Source organism: Eulemur rufifrons, chromosome 10 (genome assembly GCF_041146395.1).
Source record: "Eulemur rufifrons isolate Redbay chromosome 10, OSU_ERuf_1, whole genome shotgun sequence".
In the NCBI taxonomy this organism is placed as follows: domain Eukaryota; kingdom Metazoa; phylum Chordata; class Mammalia; order Primates; family Lemuridae; genus Eulemur; species Eulemur rufifrons.
Window position 1 is genome coordinate 31,755,834 of NC_090992.1, and position 20,805 is coordinate 31,776,638.

The 20,805-nt window shown below is 43.5% G+C and overlaps 1 protein-coding gene and 2 non-coding genes across 3 annotated transcripts in view; 1 reads left to right on the plus strand and 2 right to left on the minus strand.

Annotated features, from left to right (window-relative positions):
- ARHGEF37 (Rho guanine nucleotide exchange factor 37) overlaps positions 1-20,805 on the minus strand; it is a 45,477-nt gene that overhangs the window by 19,656 nt on the left and 5,016 nt on the right. Inside the window, exons 2-4 of the mRNA XM_069483937.1 lie at positions 12,355-12,551; positions 11,025-11,148; positions 2,826-2,973 (exon numbers count right to left, since the gene is read on the minus strand). Of these exons, the coding sequence (XP_069340038.1) occupies positions 2,826-2,973; positions 11,025-11,148; positions 12,355-12,540 (458 nt within the window). The 5' untranslated portion in view covers positions 12,541-12,551. The remainder of the gene's footprint in view (positions 1-2,825; positions 2,974-11,024; positions 11,149-12,354; positions 12,552-20,805) is intronic.
- On the minus strand, positions 2,090-2,196 carry LOC138393313 (small nucleolar RNA U13). Its single transcript, XR_011235139.1, has one exon. It is a non-coding gene; the product is annotated as a small nucleolar RNA U13 (small nucleolar RNA).
- Positions 4,157-4,261, plus strand: LOC138393298 (U6 spliceosomal RNA). Its single transcript, XR_011235124.1, has one exon. It is a non-coding gene; the product is annotated as a U6 spliceosomal RNA (small nuclear RNA).

Below are 20,805 nucleotides of genomic sequence, written 5' to 3' on the forward strand. Positions count from 1 at the left end.
GCCTCGAAATGTGCTGCGATTTCAAGAACCGAAATATTTTTGTGACACTTGGACTCTATCCAGTCACATGTCATAACACTGCGAATTACTAGGACACTACCTTTGACATCTTTTTTTTCTTTTGTCCGTCCTAATTTGTCCTAGACACTACCCTTTATAAATCCCTACTTCAATGACGTTGTTTCCTTGTTTCTGTCATCATACACAAGGAAGTCAGGTTTGTTATTCCAGAGGACACACATTCTCTGCTCTTTCATTTCCCTATACTTTTTGTACAGAATGGCTTCAGACTTTTCTTAAGTCCAGACTTATTTATCATAAGTAGATACAGCACCTGATTGTTTCATTATATCTTTTAGTGCAGTGGTGCCCAAGCATTTGCACATTGAAATATATATTTTATTAGATGTCATTTTCCTTTTATTTTTCCTTTATATTATAGTCAAGCCATTATATTGATTTTTTTCAATACATATATAGGTAGGAGATGTGTATATATATATGTGCTTTTTTTTCAGGATATATCTCAGGATAATAAATTTACTTAATATTTGTTATAAAAAGGGGGCACTGGGACTGATACAGTTGAGAACCACAGGGTGGTCTCAGAAAAACATAATCCCTGCCTAGACAAGGTAACTATATCAGCTGGGGTTTACTGAGTGTCACTTGTATGCAATGAGTCAGTGTCCCCATGAGGGGCTGGTATCACTCCCATGTCACACACAAGGAAAGTGGGTTCTGAGACGTGAAATGGTTCTCTCGTGGTAAGGGGCTGACCAGATGCACCCCCCCCATGGCCCGGCTCCAGAGCCCACGAGGGAAGCCCAGCTGGCCTGGCTGGGAAAGACCAGAGTGCAGAGGACGCAACACACAGCAGCCTCCGCACCAGCTGGGGCTCCCACACATAGCACTTCTAGAACGTCTGAACTAGATGCCAACCCTGAACACCTGGGAGATGTTACTGCTACACTTCTGGCTTCTCTTGAAAAACCAGAGGCTCTGGCCGCAGGGGACCCACATTCCTACGGGGCAGTTGAGGCAGATAGATGGTTTACAAAACAATGGCTGCAGTATTCCCCTCCCTGTCTCCACAGCCCTTTGAATGTGACTTTGACGCTCCTCCCACCAAGAAATGGAGTCTGTTTCCCCACCCCTGAGTCTGGGCTGGCCTTAGGACTTGATGGAGTGACATTATGCCAGTTCCCAGCTAAAGCTGCCAGCTGCCCTCCCCTTTGCCCTCAGCACGCTGTGACCGCCACGTGAACAAGCTAGCCTGAAGGAAGAGGAGAGACCTTGTGACCAGAGCTGAGTCAGCTCATGTGTCCCAGATACGTGAAAAAGCCCAGCCAATTGTCAGCAAAGCTGACCTGCAAGAGACTGCAGACGTGTGGTGGTGCTCAGACAGCACCTGAAGAATCATTTACTAGGCCAGCTGCATTGCTAATACGCAAAAGTGCGAGCTAAACGCTTGTTTTATGCCACTGTGCTTTGGGCTGGTTTGTTACCTAGCAAAAGCCACTTGACGTAGCAATGATCAGCCAAGGCTGCACTGCAGCCGTATTCTGCACAGGGTCTGCTCTCTCTGGTTTGCCTCAGTCTCCACTACTTCCTTGTGTCCCACATCTGGCACCTTGCTCCCCTCTTTGCTGTAATCCGCCTCCCTTCTGTAGAAATGTATTTAGTGACCCTTGCAAAAGCCTAAGTTTGCATGACCCATGAAGAGATGAATCAAAGGGGAAAATGGGTATAGTTTTTTTGGAGGCAGAGAAGGGCTAGGACATGGGTTCTTGTAATGGAGACTTTAGAGGAAAGAGGGTGATTGAAAGGTGAAAAAAAGGTAAGGGAGAGGAGGAGGGGAGGTAGCAGGAGGCTCCACGTGGGATTATTTCGTCTTCAAAGACCTAGGTCTACACTGTCTTTCTCTTAGGTATAATAAGAATGCCTGAGTGAGATAAATAAATGATAACAATGATGAGGATAACAACCCCTCCTCTTCCTACAGTACTCAGATTTCCAGAAAATGACCTTCATCTACCTCCATTTGGTGAGCTTGTCCTGGGGAAGACATAACCCTATTTTTTTTTCACACCAGATAGGCAATGTGTCAACATGGGGGTGACAAGGTTTAAGAAAGGCACATTTCACATATGAGTGTGAAAACCCAATCATCACACTTATGAACTACAAAAGGATCAAACCCAGCCGGCACCATGGCTCACGCCTGTAATCCTAGCACTCTGGGAGGCCAAGGCGGATGGATTGCTCGAGGTCAAGAGTTCGAGACCAGCCTGAGCAAGAGCAAGACCCTGTCTCTACTAAAAATAGAAAGAAATGATCTGGACAGCTAAAAATATATATAGATAAAAATTAGCCAGGCATGGTGGCGCATGCCTGTAGTCCCAGCTACTTGGGAGGCTGAGGCAGGAGGATTGCTTGAACCCAAGAGTTTGAGGTTGCAGTGAGCTATGATGGTGCCACTGCACTCGAACGTGGGTGACAGAGAGAGACTCTGTCAAAAAAAAAAAAGAATAGAAACAAACCAAATTCCCATCAACAGAGACCAGTTAAATAAACTGTGTAACTGCAAGAGTATGTGGCTGTTTAAAACATCATGAATGTTATGTGTTGAAATGGAAAGAGCTCTAAGATTAGGAGATATATACATACGGATATAGATATATACATACACATATAAGTAAAATAAAAAGAAACTTTCATTTAAAAGGTAGGTAAATAAGACAGCACGTAGGGGTGAGACTGTAACTGCCCCTGAGCCCGGGGCAGTGGGGCAGGAGCAAGTGCTCCCTGGCCATTGTACTCACACCACCGCCTCCATGATGCCCTGGATCTCCTGCTGCAGCTCCGGCTCCTTGCGGTAAGCCTCCACCAGCTGCAAGGCCTGCTCGTAGCTGGCACAGTAGACCTTGTAGACCTGCTCCAACTCCTCCTGGAATTCCAGGAATAGGTTACCTGAGAGTGAACACACAACAAGGAGTGACCAAGGGCCTGTCTGCATGTCCCCTTGCTTGGGACAGGGAGGTGGTAAGTGAGCCAGCTCCTCCAGCTCTTCATTGAGACTGCTAGGCTTAACCAGCGTGTCACCATGGCAAGTGACCTCATCTTCCTGACTTTTCATTTTTTCATTTCAGTTTCACAAGGTTGCTGGGAGGACTGAGTGACAGAATAACATAGACTACAGGCTGGTACCGTGAGCCCTTAATAAATGGTGGCTATAATCACATCAATAACATTAATAATGCTCACATTTGGACAGTGCTTTATAGTGTACAAAACACACTCATAGCCATTAGCTCATTTTGTCTTTCTGATTAGCAGTGCATGGCAAACACAATTACAAACCATTCCACAAAGACATGCCGGCCGCAGCATCCTACAGGTGCCTACGAGGGCAGCCTCTGGCACTAGAGAGAGGAGGGCCAGATCTCCAGGCCCTTCCCTGGTCCTGTAACCTGGGGCAAGTGTTTGATCCCTTGGATCCTCCATTTTCCCATCTATAAAATGGGAATTAAAACAGTTCTCATCTCCAAGTGTTTTTGGTGAGTATTAAATGAAATAAGGCACATAAAGCTCCTGACATAAATTTCATCACCAAATATTTACCACCTGCTTATTTATTGACCATGTGCCAGGCGCTCTGCTAAGCTCTGCGAACAAACAAAAGCCGCTGCCTCGTGGAGTTTATATTCTGGTGGGGAAGACAGACAATAAATAAATATATTATGCATGTCAGGTATGATAAGTGCCATGAATTAAAAAGAAACCGAGTGGTGAGGGATCTACCTGGGGACAGCCTCTAGGAAGATGTGAATGTCTATCGGGGACCAGAGGCAACCAGCCCTGGTAACATGTCTAGGAAGAGCAGCACTCCAGGCCTAGGCAAGGGCAAGTGCAAAGGCCCTGAGGCAGGAGGGTGCTTGGCATGAGGGGAACAGCAAGAAGGCAAGATGGCTGGAGCAGAGACAGCAACGGCAGAGAGTAGAGGAGAAAGACAGGAAACGGAAGCCTGATCACGTAGGGCCTCAGAGTGAGGTGTAGTCGGGTGCTCAGACTTTATTCCACTAAGAGCAGGAAGCAACTGGGGGCTTTGAGCGAGGGTGACATGATCGGATTTCTGCTTAAAAGGCTCACTCTGGCGCTCAATGTCAGCAGCACATCCACAAAAGTAACAACATAGAGACGATGAGCACGACCCCTGAGCAAAAATGACAAGCCAACTCGTGCGGTGTTCCGTATGTTCAAGTCAGAAACGAAGGAGACTCGTTGCCTATAGGGGTGGATGGGACAGGGTGGGGAGGACGAAGGCCTGGCCGAGCAGAGTGGAAACGAGAGGGGAGCCATGGTTTGCTGAAAATACCTTTCTACGTAGTTCCGACTCTCCGAGCCACCGTCACGCTCCGCATACTCCCAAAATAAATATGCCATTAAGCTCAACCAGGATGAGGAGCAGGAAGCCCAAATGGAATACAAACAGCAAGGAATGAACCTGACTCTGTTACAAATGAATAGCATAACCGCCCCGAAGGGAGGGAGGGAGAAACTGACTTAAGGAACTGCTTTTCCTAGGAGTACAATCCACTAAATTCTGAAACTTCTTCACCTGTATGCTAACTTTGAACAAGTAAGTAAATATACTGTGGATAAGGACGGCTAGGCTTCTCCTATCAGAGAAAACGTTACAAACAAGAAAAGGGGGACGGCTAGAATGAATCCTGCGATGCTGGATTGGAATTGGAGCGATCAACATGAGGTCGTGGTTTTAAACATATACATACGTACAGATGGATAGCGCTAGAAAGAAAGGTTGATGTGTGTATATGCATGTGTTAGTATACACACGTATATTTCCTAGCTCTGTTAGCTGAAGGCCAGTAATCATTGTTGCAGGTAAGAACTACTGATGAATGTTAAAATTAGTGGGCCAAAGTTTGAGAAAAAAACAAAACAAAACAGGACATTTGCATAATATCAAAGTTTCTCTTCACAACATAGTCATTCATTACCAAGGGGAAAATCGTAACTTGACAGTGTAAAAACCCTAGATGCCACCTTCGCTATGTGATCAAAGTGAACATTAAGTAGTAGGACATAATGACATCATGTTCCCTGATACGGTGCACTGGGAAGGACATGACATGGAGTCTGTGTCTTGCCGAAAATGCATAACCTCAATTGAATACGAAAATAATTTTAATCTCATAAGTTATATAAAATTATAAAACATATAAAAGTTTTATTTTATAAAATACAAGTTATAAAACATGTTTTATATATAAAATTTTATGAAATACATAAATAATTTTAATCTTAATGTAAAACCTCAAACTGAGGGATAGTCTATAAAATATCTGGGCTGGACTCTTCCGAATTGTTATAGTCATGAAAAATAAAGACTGGAGAACTGTCACAGACTGAAAAAGACTAAGAGAACGTGACAAAAAAATTTGTTATCCTGGATTGGATCCTGGACCAGAAAAAGGACATTAATAGGAAAACTGATGAAATTTGAATAAGGTCTAGAGAATAGTTAATAGTACTGCATTGGTGTTAACTTCCTGGTTTCCGTAATTATACTATGGATATGTAAGATGTTAAAATTAGGGGAAGCTGGATGAAGGGTAGACAGGAGCTCTCCGCATTTTTTGCAACTTTTTTGTAAATCCAAAATTATTTCAAGATAAAAAGTTTAAAAAGAACCTTGAAAACATTATGCTAAGTGAAATAAACCAGACACAAAAGGATAAATATTGTATGATGCCATTTATATGAGGTACTTAGAATAGTCATATTCTTAAAGACAGAAATAGAATCCTGGTTACCAGAGGCAGGCTACTGTTTAACGGGCAGAGTTTTACTTTAGGGCGATCAAAAAGTTCTGGAGATGGGAAGTGGGGATGGTGGGGTAACAATCCGAATGCACTTCACGCCAGTGAACTGTACACTTAAAAATGGCTAAAATGGCAAATTTTATGTTATGTGTATTTTACCATGATAAAAAAGTTTTTAAAAAGATCAAAAACCTGCACGTGAAGGTTTATAGCAGCTTTATCCATAATTGCTAAAACTTGAAAGCAATCAAGATGTTCTTCAATAGGTGAATGGATACATAAACTGTGCTTTATCCATACAATAGAATATTTCTCAGTGACTGAAAAATGAAATGAGCTATCAACCCATATAAAGACATGGAGGAAGAAGCTTAAATGGATATTGCTGGATGAAGGAAATCACTCTGAAAGGCTAAATGCTGTATGATTTCAACTATATGACATTCTGCAAAAGGCAAAACTGCAGAGACAGTAAAAAGATCAGTGGCTGCCAGGGAATAGGAGGGAGGGATGGACAGAGAGAGCACAGGGATTTTCAGAGCAGGGAAACGATCATGTCTGATACTGTAACGGTGGATACATGACGTACATGGGTCTAAACCCACAGAATTGTACAACTCAAAGTGTGAACCCTAATGTAAACAAACTATGGACTTCAGTTACTAATAATTTATCAATATTCATTCATCAATTATAATAAATGTGGCCGGGCGAGGTGGCTCACGCCTGTAATCCTAGCACTCTGGGAGGCCAAGGTGGGCGGATCGTTTGAGCTCAGGAGTTCAAGACCAGCCTGAGCAAGAGCGAGACCCCATCTCTACTAAAAATTGAAAGAAATTATATGGACAGCTAAAGATATATATAGAAAAAATTAGCCGGGCATGGTGGTGCGTGCCTGTAGTCCCAGCTACTCGGGAGGCTGAGACAGGAGGATCCCTTAAGCTCAGGAGTTTGAGGTTGCTGTGAGCTAGGCTGACGCCACGGCGCTCACTCTAGCCTGGGCAACAGAGAGAGACTCTGTCTCAAAAATAAAATAAAATAAAATAAATAAATGTGCCACACCAGTGCAAGATGTTAATAATAGGGTAACCTCTGCAGAGTGGAGAGGAGTGTATTTGACAGCTCTCTGTACTTTTATTTTAAAGACTGGTCAAGTGCAGTAGTGAGAAGGGGGAAAGAGTAGAACAAGCAGTTTGACCTGTGACTGAACAATAAACTGAGTTAACTCACTACCTTCTGACCAGGTTCTCTGTACTTTTAAATTAATTTTTCTATAAACCTAAAAGTGCTCTAAAAAATAAAGTCTACTAATTTTTTTTAAAAAAGATAAATACCATGTTGAGACTAAACTAGGGGACAAAGGAGTAAGAGGAATAGCTGTTAGACTCTACAAGAAACACCCAGGCAAAAGTAGTTGGCGGCCCCTCTAGGAAGGAAGCGGTCAAGGTGAAGAGAAATGTAGTAACCAGAACAGGGCAGGTGGGGAGCCAGGGCCCCCAGGAAGCCCAGCCGCCCCTACTGCCGGCCAAAGCCATGGGCTGGACCTCTGGCCTGGACCAGGTCTCCCTTGGGACACATCAGTTGGTGCCCGGAGGAGCATGGTCCAACTCTCAGCAAAGATCTCCCCGGCAAGATTATCACCCCAGGACCAACCCCTGACCCAGTGCTGGTGCAGCCAAGCCTCAGAGGGGACTCCCAGGAGAATCCTCTAGAGCCAGGGAGGACAGGACCCCCCCGAATTGCAGCTAGGGAGAATGCGTGTGACAGATCAGCCAACTGCAGAGATGGCCCTGCTAGGAGATAGCCTGGGAGTGGCCATGAAACCTAGGGCTGTCCCCACCTTCTCCTCAACATGGGCGTGTCTCTGGGAACACGACAAACATGGCAAAGATACTGTATCATACCAGTGCGGCCGGGGGCAAGGGTGTTTCAGTAGCTGAAGGGTGGAGGAAGGCAAACTCCCAGACAGCAGAGTTGTCCAAAGAGGCAGGAACGTCTGGAACACCAAAGTAAAGGCTTATGTCTCCCAACTTCTCCTTCCACAGTCACAGATTAGCAAAGAAATTAACTCCCAGCATCAAAAGGACCTGGCTGGGATTTGTCAGAAAGGAGAAAAAGGAAGGCAGAATGATAAAGAGCTAGGGTTCAAGAGATCAAAAGAGCTGGATTCAAATACACGCTGTGTGACCTTGAGAAAGTTACTTAACCTCTCTGAACCTCGGATTTTGCTTTAGTAATTTCTTTGGTAATTTTCTATGGCGATGATAATAATAATAATCAACAAGTAACGATGTTACGAGAATGAAAATGGTACTTGGTGTTAAGTACTCTGCCCTACGGCTGACACAGGGATGGGTACTATTTTCACGCTCATTTCAAAGAGGCAGTAACTGGGGCTCAGAGATGGGAAGGAGCTTATGGGTGGCAGGGCCTTGTCAGTCAGACTCCCAAGCCCCTGTTCTAAGCACTAGACCTACAGTGCTCACATACAGCAGTCACCAGCCATCCGTGGCTGTTGGGCACTTGAACTATGGCAACCCCCACTGAGACGTGTTCTCGGTGAAAAAGACACTGGATTTCAAAGACTTCATATAAAAGTAAAATAGCTAATGAATAATTTTTCTGTGGATCACATGTTGATCTATTGGATTAAAGATATTAAAATGAATTTCACCTGCATCTTTAATTTTCTTAATGTAGCTACTTGAAAATTTTAAATTCAATTTGCAGCTCACGTTACATGTCTCTTGGCCAGCACTGCCCTAGCCCACGGGGCCTTCTGGCGACACAACCCGGTGCGGGGACGCCTGTGAATGCCCAAGTGGTGTTTGGAATTGTTCATAAAGACAGGGAACATGACTCATTTGGGAGGAAAAAGGTCTGTGAGAAACAGTCTTGCCTGAGGTCCAAAAATCTTTCAAAATGCTGTTGCTGTCCAACTGGGCAAAGGGCTTTCCTTGCACAGCACGGCCTGGTGGCTGGACGGGGGTGACAGAGAGCTGGGAGGACTCAGAGTGGCCTGACCCGGCGCATGGTTGCACCAAGGAGAAGAAAGGCCATGTGGGCCATTTGTGCCTCTTTTTGGCTAAACACAAGGGACAAAGGATGAGGAGGGTATTTTCTGAAGACAATAAAGGCCTGAAAACTGCCAAATTTGGGGTCGGGGGGAGCAGAGGATGTTAAATTTGAATTTCAGATAAACAAGGAATCATTTTTAGTATAAGTATATAAAAAGTTAGTATAAGCATACTAAAAAATCATTCCTTGTTTATCTGAAATTCAAACTGAACTGGACAGCCTATATTTTACTGGGAAACCCTACCGGAGAAGTGGTGAGGGCAGCCAAGGGAGACGTGGCCAGGTGTGCTCGGCAGACAGTTACATCTGCAATCTGTGGGTGCGGCAGGTTCCTTTCACGGAACCATGTGGACCCTTGAACACACAGCAACAGAAGAGCCTGACCTCAGAGTCCCCAGGCCTTTAGAAAGTCTTCAGCCTCAGCCTATATCCACTTCCACTCAGATGAGTGTTAATTATTAACAGAAACCAGGATAAAATGATAAAAGGTGAAAACATCTACAAGTACTAAAAAAAAATCTTGTTCTTTAATTTTGTACTCATGTATCATTTGCAGGCAAGAGTAACTCATTCACATTACCATTTTAGTAAAGAACTGTTTCTCAAAGGGCTGACAAACACACAATCCCCAGGCTTTCACGAGTCAGCATGGCAGGTGCCGGCCTGGCTCCCGGGGCCACCTGCCTGTATTCAAGTCCTGGCTCTGCCACTAGCTGCGTGATCTTCAGCAGGTTCCTTCCTTTCTCTGTGCCTCAGATTCCCCAATTGTAAAATGGGACAACAGGATCTACCTTGCAGGGTTCTTGTGAGGACGAAATGAGTTCATATATGCACATCAGAACAGTGCCTAGCATTTAGTAAACATTCAGACAGTGGTTTTTAAAAATGTGTTTGTTACTTTTAATCCCTATCATCATCGTACATGTCTAGGAAACGGTAAAAAAATGGCAGTGTAAAGGCCAGGGGACTTGGGTGGCCACTGCACTGCGTCCCCCGACCCCCTTCTCCTCTCTGCCACTGGCCCCATTCACCTGCCTCCCCTGACCTCACTAGGGAACCCCTGGCCATGGAAATCCTGGCAGCAGATGGGACCGAGGAGACAGGTCTGAGGTTTGCACCCACTGCTCCCTTCGCTATGCTCTGGTCATCCTAGCCGTTTCAGAATCAGGAGGCTGTCCTCATCTCCCGCCTGGGCCACGGCAAAGCTCCCAACTCGTCTCACTGCTTCTACCCTCACCACCCCCTCATAATCCGCTGTCCACAACAGCCAAAGAGATCTTTAAGAAACCTGAATCAGACCATGTCAAAATCGTCCGGTGGCTTCTCACCACACTTAGAATGAAACCCTAACTTTTCACCATGGCCTAGAAGTCTCTGCTCGATCTGGTCCTTGCTTGTCTCTTCCATCTGATCTCCTAACATTCTCCCCTCGCTAATCCCCCTGGAGCCACACCAACCTTCTGTCTGTCCTTCAAACAGTCCAGGCGCTCCCTGCCCCAGGGCCTTTGCATAGCTACACTCCCTGTCTCCCTCCAGATACGTTCATGGCTGGCTCCTTCCTAAGATTTAGACCTCAGCTCAAATGTGCGCTCTCAGGAGGCCTTTCCTCACACCTGGAAGTTACTACGAAAGTTTATTTTCTTCAAATTACAAATCACTACCTAAAATTCTTTTGTTGATCTGTTTATCTTCTGTCTCTCTCACTAACTTGTCAACTCCATGAGAACAAGTGTCTCTCTTGTTGCCACTGTGCACATAGCATAGTGACGACACACTGCAGGAGCTCGGGAAATACCTGTTGAATGAATGAATGTGAAAGAGACCCAGACTAAGACTCAGCTGTGTCACTGAGAATTATGTGGCCATGAACGTGCCCCTGCCTGTCTCTGGGACTTGGTCTCTGTAAAGCGATATGATTGGACTAAATATTATTTGAGGGCCCTGCTGGCTCTGAGATGTTGTGTTCAGAGATCCCAAAAATAAACTCCCATTGAGCTGCATTTTCCTGGAACTCTGGAGACAGTTCAGCCATGACCACGTGTTAAAGACAATTCCACAGGAATCTAAGGCTGACAACTCCCTAGGTCTCTTGCTTACCAATTAGGGACACTTGTTCCTCTTCCTTGGAGGCTGTCTCTTGCAAGTCATGAAGAAGTCTGCCGTTAACCTTGATGATATCATCGATGTTTGAGAATAGTATGTCCACATCTCCCTGCGGCAACTGGAAGGAACAAAGAAGCTTGGAGGTCACCAGGAGTTCCGTGGACTGACTGCATCTGCAGGCTCTGGAGAGTAGCACAGAACACTCACACCATCGGGGGCCCAGTGGCATTTTTGCAAGGGTTCTGAACTTTTATGAATGAGGTATTTTCATTACTCTACAAGAAGAGACTAAGAGATAGCGTGCTCAGCATGGAAGGAAAGCTGAACTAGGTTTTATCCTAGGTCTGCTGCCAACTACCATTTTTCTTCTCTTAGTTTTCCCCATCCGAGGGTGGGAAGTTAGACTTCCTTCCAGCCCTGACATACTTGGGGCCTAACACCATGACCTCAAGATGCATTCCAGGCCGGGTGTGTGGCTCACGCCTGTAATCTTAGCACTCTGGGAGGCCAAGGCGGGAGGATTTCTTGAGCTCAGGAGTTCGAGACCAGCCTGAGCAAGAGCCAAATCCTGTCTCTATTAAAAATAGAAAAATTAACTAGGCATCATGGCATGCACCTGTAGTCCCAGCTACTTGGGAGGCTGAGGCAGGAGGATGCTTGAGCCCAGGGGTTTGAGGTTGCTGTGAGCTATCATGACCCTATTGCACTCTACCCAGAGTAATGGAACGAGATGCCAAAAAAAGAGAAAAAAATGCATTCTAAACTCCAGCCTCTACGAACCAGGCTATACCACTGTAAAAAATATGCAGGACATATACGTATATATATATGCAAAGGCATGGAAGGAGCTCCTTATGGCGCTCACATGCTAGGGGATGCTGGAAATTTTATAGCGAGAGCCTGTATTATTTCTGAAACCAGAAAAAAAAAAACGTAAAAAATGAACACCATAATAAGAACCCATCATAGTGATAATTTCTCCATGTCGCCACCCTGCAAATGAGACCATTAGAATGTAGGTCAGTTTAAGCAGTCTGTTCTAAACTTGAAAAGGGCTTGTCATTAGCTCATTTAATTCTCAGAGGTGATTATTCCTCTCCCCATGTAGCAGAGGTTTACACTAAGACTCCGAGCCATTAAAGGCCTTGCTAAAGGTGGTGTGGCCAATAAATGGAAGCACCGGGGCTTAATCCAGGCCTGCCAGACTCCACATCCACCATGCCTCCTTTCCACAAGCCTGCCCCGGGGCAGATGGGAGGTCTCAGCAGCTGGGATCCACATTTGTCCCTAGAAAGACAGACCGAGTGTGACCCGTCCCAAGTACCTGCTGGAGGCGGCTCCTGATGTCGGAGGCACAGAGCTGGAGCACGTGCAAGTAGGTGACCTCGGTGTCCATGAGCTCCTTGACGGCCAGTCTCTGGCGGAGCAATGATCGGTCCTCGGAGACCCCACCTTCCTTGTCTGGACTCCCTGACCTGGAGGACGGCTCATCTCCCCCACGATTGGCCATGGCAGAGGGTTCTGGGAAAAGCAAAACCATCCCAGCTGACTTCCAGGAGCACTCTGGGGACATGCTATCTTCAGTTTAAAGACCACTGTTCATCAGGAGGCCTAAAAACATCTTTAGCGGCAAATAGAGTGAAGATGAACTGTTTATTAGCATTTGGGGGCAGTATCTGAACAATATTAAAAGGTAGACAGCAGCTGAGATAATTGCTGATATTTTAAATTCATTTCCCAGGACTCAAGCAATGTGCTGGCCTGGCTTTTCTTCTATTTCCTCCCAGCTCTTAACCCAGATTTCTTTATCTGGCTCAGCTGAGTCTCCTTCATCCTCTCTCTCTCTCTCCCAGTGGTCCCCTCCTCTGTACGACCCGCCCACTCCGCCATTCAGGGGCTGTACTACCTGCACCTGGGCTATTTCCACAGGCCCAAGGATCCTCCTTCCAAACCCCTCTCTCTCCTGCCACCACACCATTCTTCCTGGATGTGCTTCCAGTTTAAACTCCCTGAAACAAAGCTTGTGATCGTGGTGTGCCCTGCTGCAAGATTTTAGTAGCTCCCTGCGGCTCAGTGGTCCGACCCCAACCTCATTTCCCCTTCACAGACTGTCCTCCAGCAGAAAGGGAGTCGAGAGCTCTTCTCCGTACCTGCGCTGGCATTTCCTGCCTCTGCGCCATGGCACCTGCTGTGCCCGCTCCTGTGACTCTGTCCTCCAACATTCATCTTCTCTAAGGCCATTCCCGATCCTCCCCCTTCCCCACCTCCATCAGCTACATTTTTCTTCTCTGAAACTCCTACAATCCCTTTATCTCTAAATTTAAAAAGTCTAAAGGGCAATACCATAGACAAGATGGCCTGAAAATCCTTTCTACTACAAAACACTTAGAAATGCTAGATCAGCGATAGCAAACTTCCCATTAACTGCATGGTGTAACTTGCCAGAGAGGAAAAGAAATCACCAGAGCCCCAAGACAGAGGAAATTGAAGCTCAGAGTAGGAGCAGCTGAGCTGATGCAGCTGTGGCCCAAAGTGGAGGGGCAGGCAGGGAAGAGAGCATTGCCAGTCCCAGTGAACCAGGGGCTCGGCGTTAGTCCCCAGGCAGGAGCAGGAGACAAGCTCCTTCACAGGGCTGGGGCTCCCCACGGACGTCAGTGAAATGGCGGATCAGGAAAAAGTATCCATCCATCCACACAGAAGATGACAAAGATGCTTCCCCATCGAGGGTTGGGTTGGGTCCTGGGTGAAGAGAGAAGTTTTCTCTGAAAATTCATAACAACAGGCCTGCCTTCATGGGGTTTCAGATTCAAATGTAGACTATGCATGTGGTCCAAATGGCCCAAGCTGAGAAATTTATACAAAAAGGAGTCCTTGGACTAATGCTATCCTTTCAGTGGCCATAAGACAAATAAAATTTCTCAAGAGGATACATCTTTAACCTAGGCCACAGATAACCTTGTCCTGAAGGTGAGTTTAGAATCCCAAATTACAAAAATTCCACTGTGAGTGAGCAGCAGCAGAAACAACAAAGAACGGAGATGAGACCTCAAGTACATCAGATGATCAAAAGATCAGATAAAAACTATAAAAGAAATGGGAAATGAGGAAGGACATTAATATAAAAAAATAGAGGCCAAGCATGGTGGCTCATGCCTGTAATCCTAGTACTCTGGGAGGCTGGGACAGGAGGATGGATTAAGGCCAGGAGTCCAAGACCAGCCTGGGCAGTAGTGAGACCCCATCTTTACAAAAAATAAGAAAAATTAGCCGGGCATAATGGCACATGCCTGTAGTCCCAGCTACTCAGGAGGCTGAGGCAGGGGAATTGCGTGAGCCCAGGAGTCTGAGGTTGCAGTGAGCTACGATGATGCCACTGCACTCCAGCCCGGGCAAGAGAGAGACCCTGTTTATATTAAAAAAAAAAAAAAATCACGCCTGTAATCCTAGCACTCAGGGAGGCCGAGGCGGGTGGATCGCTCGAGGTCAGGAGTTCGAGACCAGCCTGAGCAAGAGTGAGACCCCCCGTCTCTACTAAAAATAGAAATAAATTATATGGACAACTAAAATATATATATACAAAAAATTAGCCGGGCATGGTGGTGCATGCCTGTAGTCCCAGCTACTTGGGAGGCTGAGGCAGGAGGATCGCTTGAGCCCAGGAGTTTGAGGTTGCTGTGAGCTAGGCTGAAGCCACGGCACTCACTCTAGCCCGGGCAACAGAGTGAGACTCTGTCTCAAAAAAAAAAAAAAAGCGACCTGTACAATTTTTTAAAAGTACCAAATAGAATTTATAAAAATTAAAAATTTATTCTTTGAAATTAAAAACTGAATGGACAGATATGTTTAAGAAAAAGAAATAGTAAAAGGGCAGAGAGATCTAAAGAAATGAACCATACTGCTTAACAGAGAAAAGCATGAAAAACGTGAGAGAGAATTGGTGGGATGTAGATTTGGAAAGAAAAAGGCCCATGTAACAAATAGGAATTCCAGAAGGCAAGAATGAAAAGAGTAAGGAGAGGCGATATTTGAAGACATAAGGTTAAGAACTGTCCAGAATTTATAAAAGACATGAATACTTGGATCTAGGAAGTATCAATAAAAATCCCAAGCAGGATAAGCTATTTTTTTTTTTTTTTTAAAGTCCACATTTAACCAAGTTGAGGAGCAATTGCAGAACCTTGAAAGCCCAGAGCATTTTCTTCTTATAGTCCTGTTCCCAGGAAACTGCTGGAGAATGTGTCCTCCAAAACAAAGAAATAAATCAAAAAAGAGGAAGATAAGAGAAATTGGTGACCAAACACTGAAGAGGGGAATGGGAATCCTCAGGATAGATGAAGGGAAATCTTAGGGTTGACTACTGGCTCCAGGCTGGACTAGAGCACTCCAGAAGGTTCTAAAATGTCTTGAGAACAGATTTATTGAATTGGCATAGAAGCCAGTGTTTAATTACAGATAATTACATAGGCAATATGTAGAAAACTAAGATACGAACCAACAAACAATTGTCATAACAACTTTCAAATAAAAAAAAATTGTGCGAAAAAAGCTAAAAGTATTCCTATTTTACTACCTAATTAAAAAAAGTGGTCCATGGGATAAGTGGATAATTGGTTGCCCATATAGAAAAATAAATAAATGCAATCCTGTATCACACCCAAAACAAATTCCAGGCGGATTAAAGACCTAAATGTTAAATGTGAAACTCTAATTTTTACAAAAAAAATTAAGAAAATATTTTTATGCTCTCCAGATGGGAAGAATTTCTTCAACAAAATACGGAATATACAAATCCCAAAATAAGAGATTGATAGAAATTGATAAATCTGACTACCTTAATATTGAAATGTTCTGTTTATCAAGCAATTCTACAATCAAAAGGAAAACACAGACCTCAGATCAAGAGAAGATATCTGTAATGAATGTAATCTGCAAAAGTTTAATATCCAGACTATATCTAGAACATCTAGGAATCATTAAAACAAGGCAATCTAATAGAAAAATAGACAAAGGCTATTGTTGTTGAAAACACGTAATTTGGTTCATGCAGCATCAGTTCCAACCTCCTTCTATTGGGTCTTGCTATTAGACTGAAATTGGAGAGCCAGAAACCAGCTTCCCAAACTCTCTGGGATGTATTTTCAGCCCCACCAATCAGATGTTCTCGTGTAAACCTGGAATTTAGAACTAAACTAAGGAGGAAGAAAGGTGGTGCTTGAGGTATCCATTTAACAGGGCAGATACTAAATTGGTCTAAAATCAACAGTTCTGGTAAGAGATTATGGCTAAAGTTGTGGAATCCTGAAGGAAGCATCGGGACAGCACCTTCCCAATTCTGCAGTTCGCTGTTTGTTGCAGAGGGTAGCAGCTCAAGAGGGCTATTCCTTCAGTATGGCCCCGGACTCCCTCCTAGAACCCATGCTGTGGCCTGCAGCTCCAGGCCCTCCAATGATTTAGTAAGTACCTAAAACCCTCTTTTGAATCTCCTTCTGCTTAAAATGCAATGATTTGTGTTTTCTCCAACTAAACCCCGGCTAATGCATATATAAACAGGTAATTAACAAAAGACGACATTTTAATGGCTACTACACAAATGAAAAGATAGATGATCAACTTACTAAAAAAGGCAAATGTGAATCATTAAAGCCACAATGAGATGCCACTTTATGCTCATCGATTTGCAAAATATAAAAAAGGTATCAGTGAGAATGTAGATGCATGTAGAATGGTGAGAAGTCCTATATACTGATATGATGTTGTAAATTGTTGCAACCACTGTAAAGGGCAACTTGGCAATATCTAGAAAAGTTGAAAATGCACGCACTGTCAAGCCAAGCCATTCTGCTCCTAGAATATCCTGCCTTTAATAAATTTGTCCACATAAGCACAAGGAATGTTGACAAAAATGTTCACAGCAGCACTGTTAGTAGTAACAGGAAATTAGCAATAGTCTAAATGTCCATTAATAGGAGAATGGATAAATAACTTGTAGTATAATCACACAATTATACTATTAATACCAATGGAATTCTGAACAGTGAAAATGAATGAACATGGATATCTCAACAAATATTGTAAAGGCAAGAAAAAAGCAAGTCTCAGAAGGGTATACATACTATTTTTTAAAGTTTAAAATATATAAAACAGGCAGGGCATGGTGGCTCACACCTGTAATCCTAGCACTCTGGGAGGCGGAGGTGGGGGGATTGCTTGAACTCAGGAGTCCCAAACCAGCTTGAGCAAGCGTGAGACTCTGTCTCTACAAAAAATAGAAAAAACTAGCTGGGCATGATGGCATGTTGGAGGCTGAGGCAGGAAGATCACTTGAGCCCATGAGTTTGAGGTTGCTGTGAGCTAGGCTGACGCCGCCACGGTACTCTAGCCCAGGCAACAGAGCGAGGCTCTGTCTCAAAATAAAATAAAATAAAGTAAGATATATAAAACAATGCTGACTATTGTTTAGGGATACATACATATGTAGCACAGGTATTAAAATTTTCATGGAAATGAAAAGCAATAAATTCAGGTTAGCAGTAACCTACAAGAAAGGGAAGCGGAGGAATGGAATGGAAGTGAATATCAAGCAAGGCCTAATGGTATTTGAAACTTTTTAAAATTAAACTTTTTATTTTGAGATCATCATAGATTTACATGCAGTAATAATACAGAGAAGTTCCATGTACCCTTTACCTAGTTTCCCACAGGTAACACTTGCAAAACTATAGTACAATATCACAACCAGTACGCTGACGTTGATGCAGTGAAGACACAGAACAATTCCATCACCACATGCCTCATGTTACCTTTTCATCCTCTTTGCTCCAGCCCTCATCCCATCCTTAACCCTTGGCAACCGTGAATCTGTTTTCCACTTCTATAATCCTGGCTTTTCGAGAACGTCAGGTGAATGGAATCATACAGCATATAACCTTTTAGGACTGGCTTTATTCAATCATCATAATTCCCTGAGACTCCTGTAAGTTGTGTATATCAATAACTGTAGTGCTTTCCCTTTTATTGCTGAGTATCTAAGATGTTTTATTTGTTTAAAAAAATCTGAAGCAAATATGGCAAAAATGTTAAAATTAAACAAAGCTAGGAGGTAAGTACATGGGTATTTGTTGTATTGTTCTTTGTTATTTGCTGGATGGTTAAAATACTTCACAATATTTAAAGTGGCACACATCCCACACAACCTTGTACTCAGGTTATTTGTGACTGTGCTCATTTTCCTGGCTAGACCCTAAGCTCTTGGAGGCAAGATATGTACCTGCTCACCTTGTATCCTCCTCTGTGCCTCACAATGCCACCTGGCAAGTTCCATGTCTTAATTGACATGGTGGTTACACAAATCTACACATGTAATAAAATGAAATAGAACAATCATACACATATATTATGCCAATGCCTATTTCCTGGTTTTGATATTGTGTGATATTTAAATAAGATGTAACCACTGGAGGAACCTGAGTGAAGGGTTCACAGGCCCTCTCTGTACTCTGTACTATCCTTGCAAAATCATGTTGATCTATAATTATTTCAAAATAAAAATTTAAAAACAAACAAAATATTATACAGATGCTCCTCAATTTACAATGAAGTTACATCCTGATAAACCCATTGTAAGTTGAAACTTTCGTAACGAAAAAATGCATTTAATACACCCAACCTACTGAACATCGTGGCTTAGCCTAGCTTACCTTAATGATGCTCAGGACACTGACATTAGCACACAGTTGGGCGAAATAATCTAACACAAAGCCTATTTTATAATAATAAAGTGTTGACTCTCTCATGTAATTTGACTATTGTACTGAAAGTGAAAAAACAGAAGGTCGTATGAATGCGTATTGCTTTCCCACCATCTTAAAGTAGAAAAATGATAAGTCAGGGACTGTCTGTATAGCTTAAGTTATCCACTATCTTTGCAACACTCTCAGGACAAAGACGGCTTAGAAGCCTGGGAGAACCGGTTCCAAGGTGCTCTTGTTCCATTTCCTTGCCTGGTCTGATAAGGAGGCTTGTTCCAGAGTACATACTTAGGAGAATGTGGCTTTCCTTAATGCCAGTCAGGTGCCTGCACGGCACTGGAAAAAGAATCTGAACAGTCCAGTCCATGTTCAGTCCTGCGATCTCCTTGATGCCTTGTGATGGGCAATTAAGAATCAAAATCAGTCTGGCGCATAGTTAGTACTAAAAAAATATTGAATGTTCTCTAGTTAATGCTTCTGCAGTAAGCTCTTGCTTCTGACTCTAGGCTAGGTTAAAACTGAGTTAATTCTCTTCTCCTTCTGCCTCTTCTGTTCTGTCCACGCTGGCACAAAGAGATTCACACATTCGTTCAACAAGTATTTGGAGCAACATGCCAAGCATTTTGCTGGATTCTGAGAATACAAAGATCAAGAAAAAATGGCTCTACCATCAGGATAGATACTTAAAATATCTGGCTATTTGCTCTAAGTTTCACTCCACTAAAAGCAGAAGAACTACCTAAACTAAAACATTATGTATAATTATTATGTGTCAATTAAAAACAAAAGAAAACCAAAAAACCTCCTATGGACATCCTGATCATTTCATCCCTTTCAAGACAGAGGAGGTAACAAAAGGAATCTCCAAACCTAATTCCGAGCAATCAGAAGAGATGAACGAAGAAATAGAACTAAGCAGATCCTTGGGGAAAGTGAAACAATCACCTGAAAGTTCTTTCGGAAGTCACAATGTCGGGGCAGGAAAAGCTGAGCATCCATCAGCTGCCTACCTTAGGCTTTGTGCGGGGGAGGGGTGGGGCAATTTAACATCTAAGGGAAAAAAGGAAGTAAGACCTCTTGGTCTCAGACTCTAGGATGGTTCATGAAAGGCTGTCAAAGGTGAAGTTCCAGCATCATGAGAGCAAAAGACCCCACCGAAGAATAAAGGAGGGAACGATATGGCCACACAAGGACCTGGCTAATGAGCTGGTTTATAAAGGTGCATGCAGTAGTCAGAAGGGAGAGTCCTGTACAAAGGGTTTCCAGAACTCTAAACCCAGAAGGATCTGGAACTGACAAAATTATAAGGATAAGCTCCAAAGCCGTGTCCCTACCATCACTTCCAAGCATATTTTAAGATTCACGTTCAGAAAAAGTAAGAGAGAGGCGCACTATTGGACGGCTTTGATTTCGTCTCCTTATCTCTAAAGATTGATTGTGAGAGGCACCATGAAGATTAGGAGCCCAGGCCCTGCAGCCAGAAAAAAACTGATTTCCAATTCTGATTCTGCAATCCATTGGCTGGCTTTCCTGGGATATTTATATAAGGTTTGTTATGAGATTTCATAAGATAATCTATGTGAAATGTTTAACAGAGTGCCTGGTATATGGTAAGCTCTCAATAATAGTAGCTGTTGTTTTTTGTTACTATTATTGTTAAATTGGAAAGGGTGGCATTACCACTGATCAGATATATAAAGAAGTTGTCTGAGGACACTTGGCTGATCTAGATGCATCTCATTCAGGCAGATGGCAAGGACAGCTAATCACGGTAACAATAATAAGTAATAAGAACTATGCATCACAGCCTGCCTGAGAATGCGGCTAACACCACAGAAATAGAACTGAGAGATAGGGAGAGAGATTGAGCCCTGATGACATTACTCAATCCAGGCATGATGGAGACCAATTCCCTTTGGTTTTTTAATTTTAATTTTTTTTACTTGAACTAATACATTTTCATTCCCCACCCCATTTTGGCCTAAGCCACTCTGAGTTGGGTTTTTGCCACTCGATTAAAACAAATG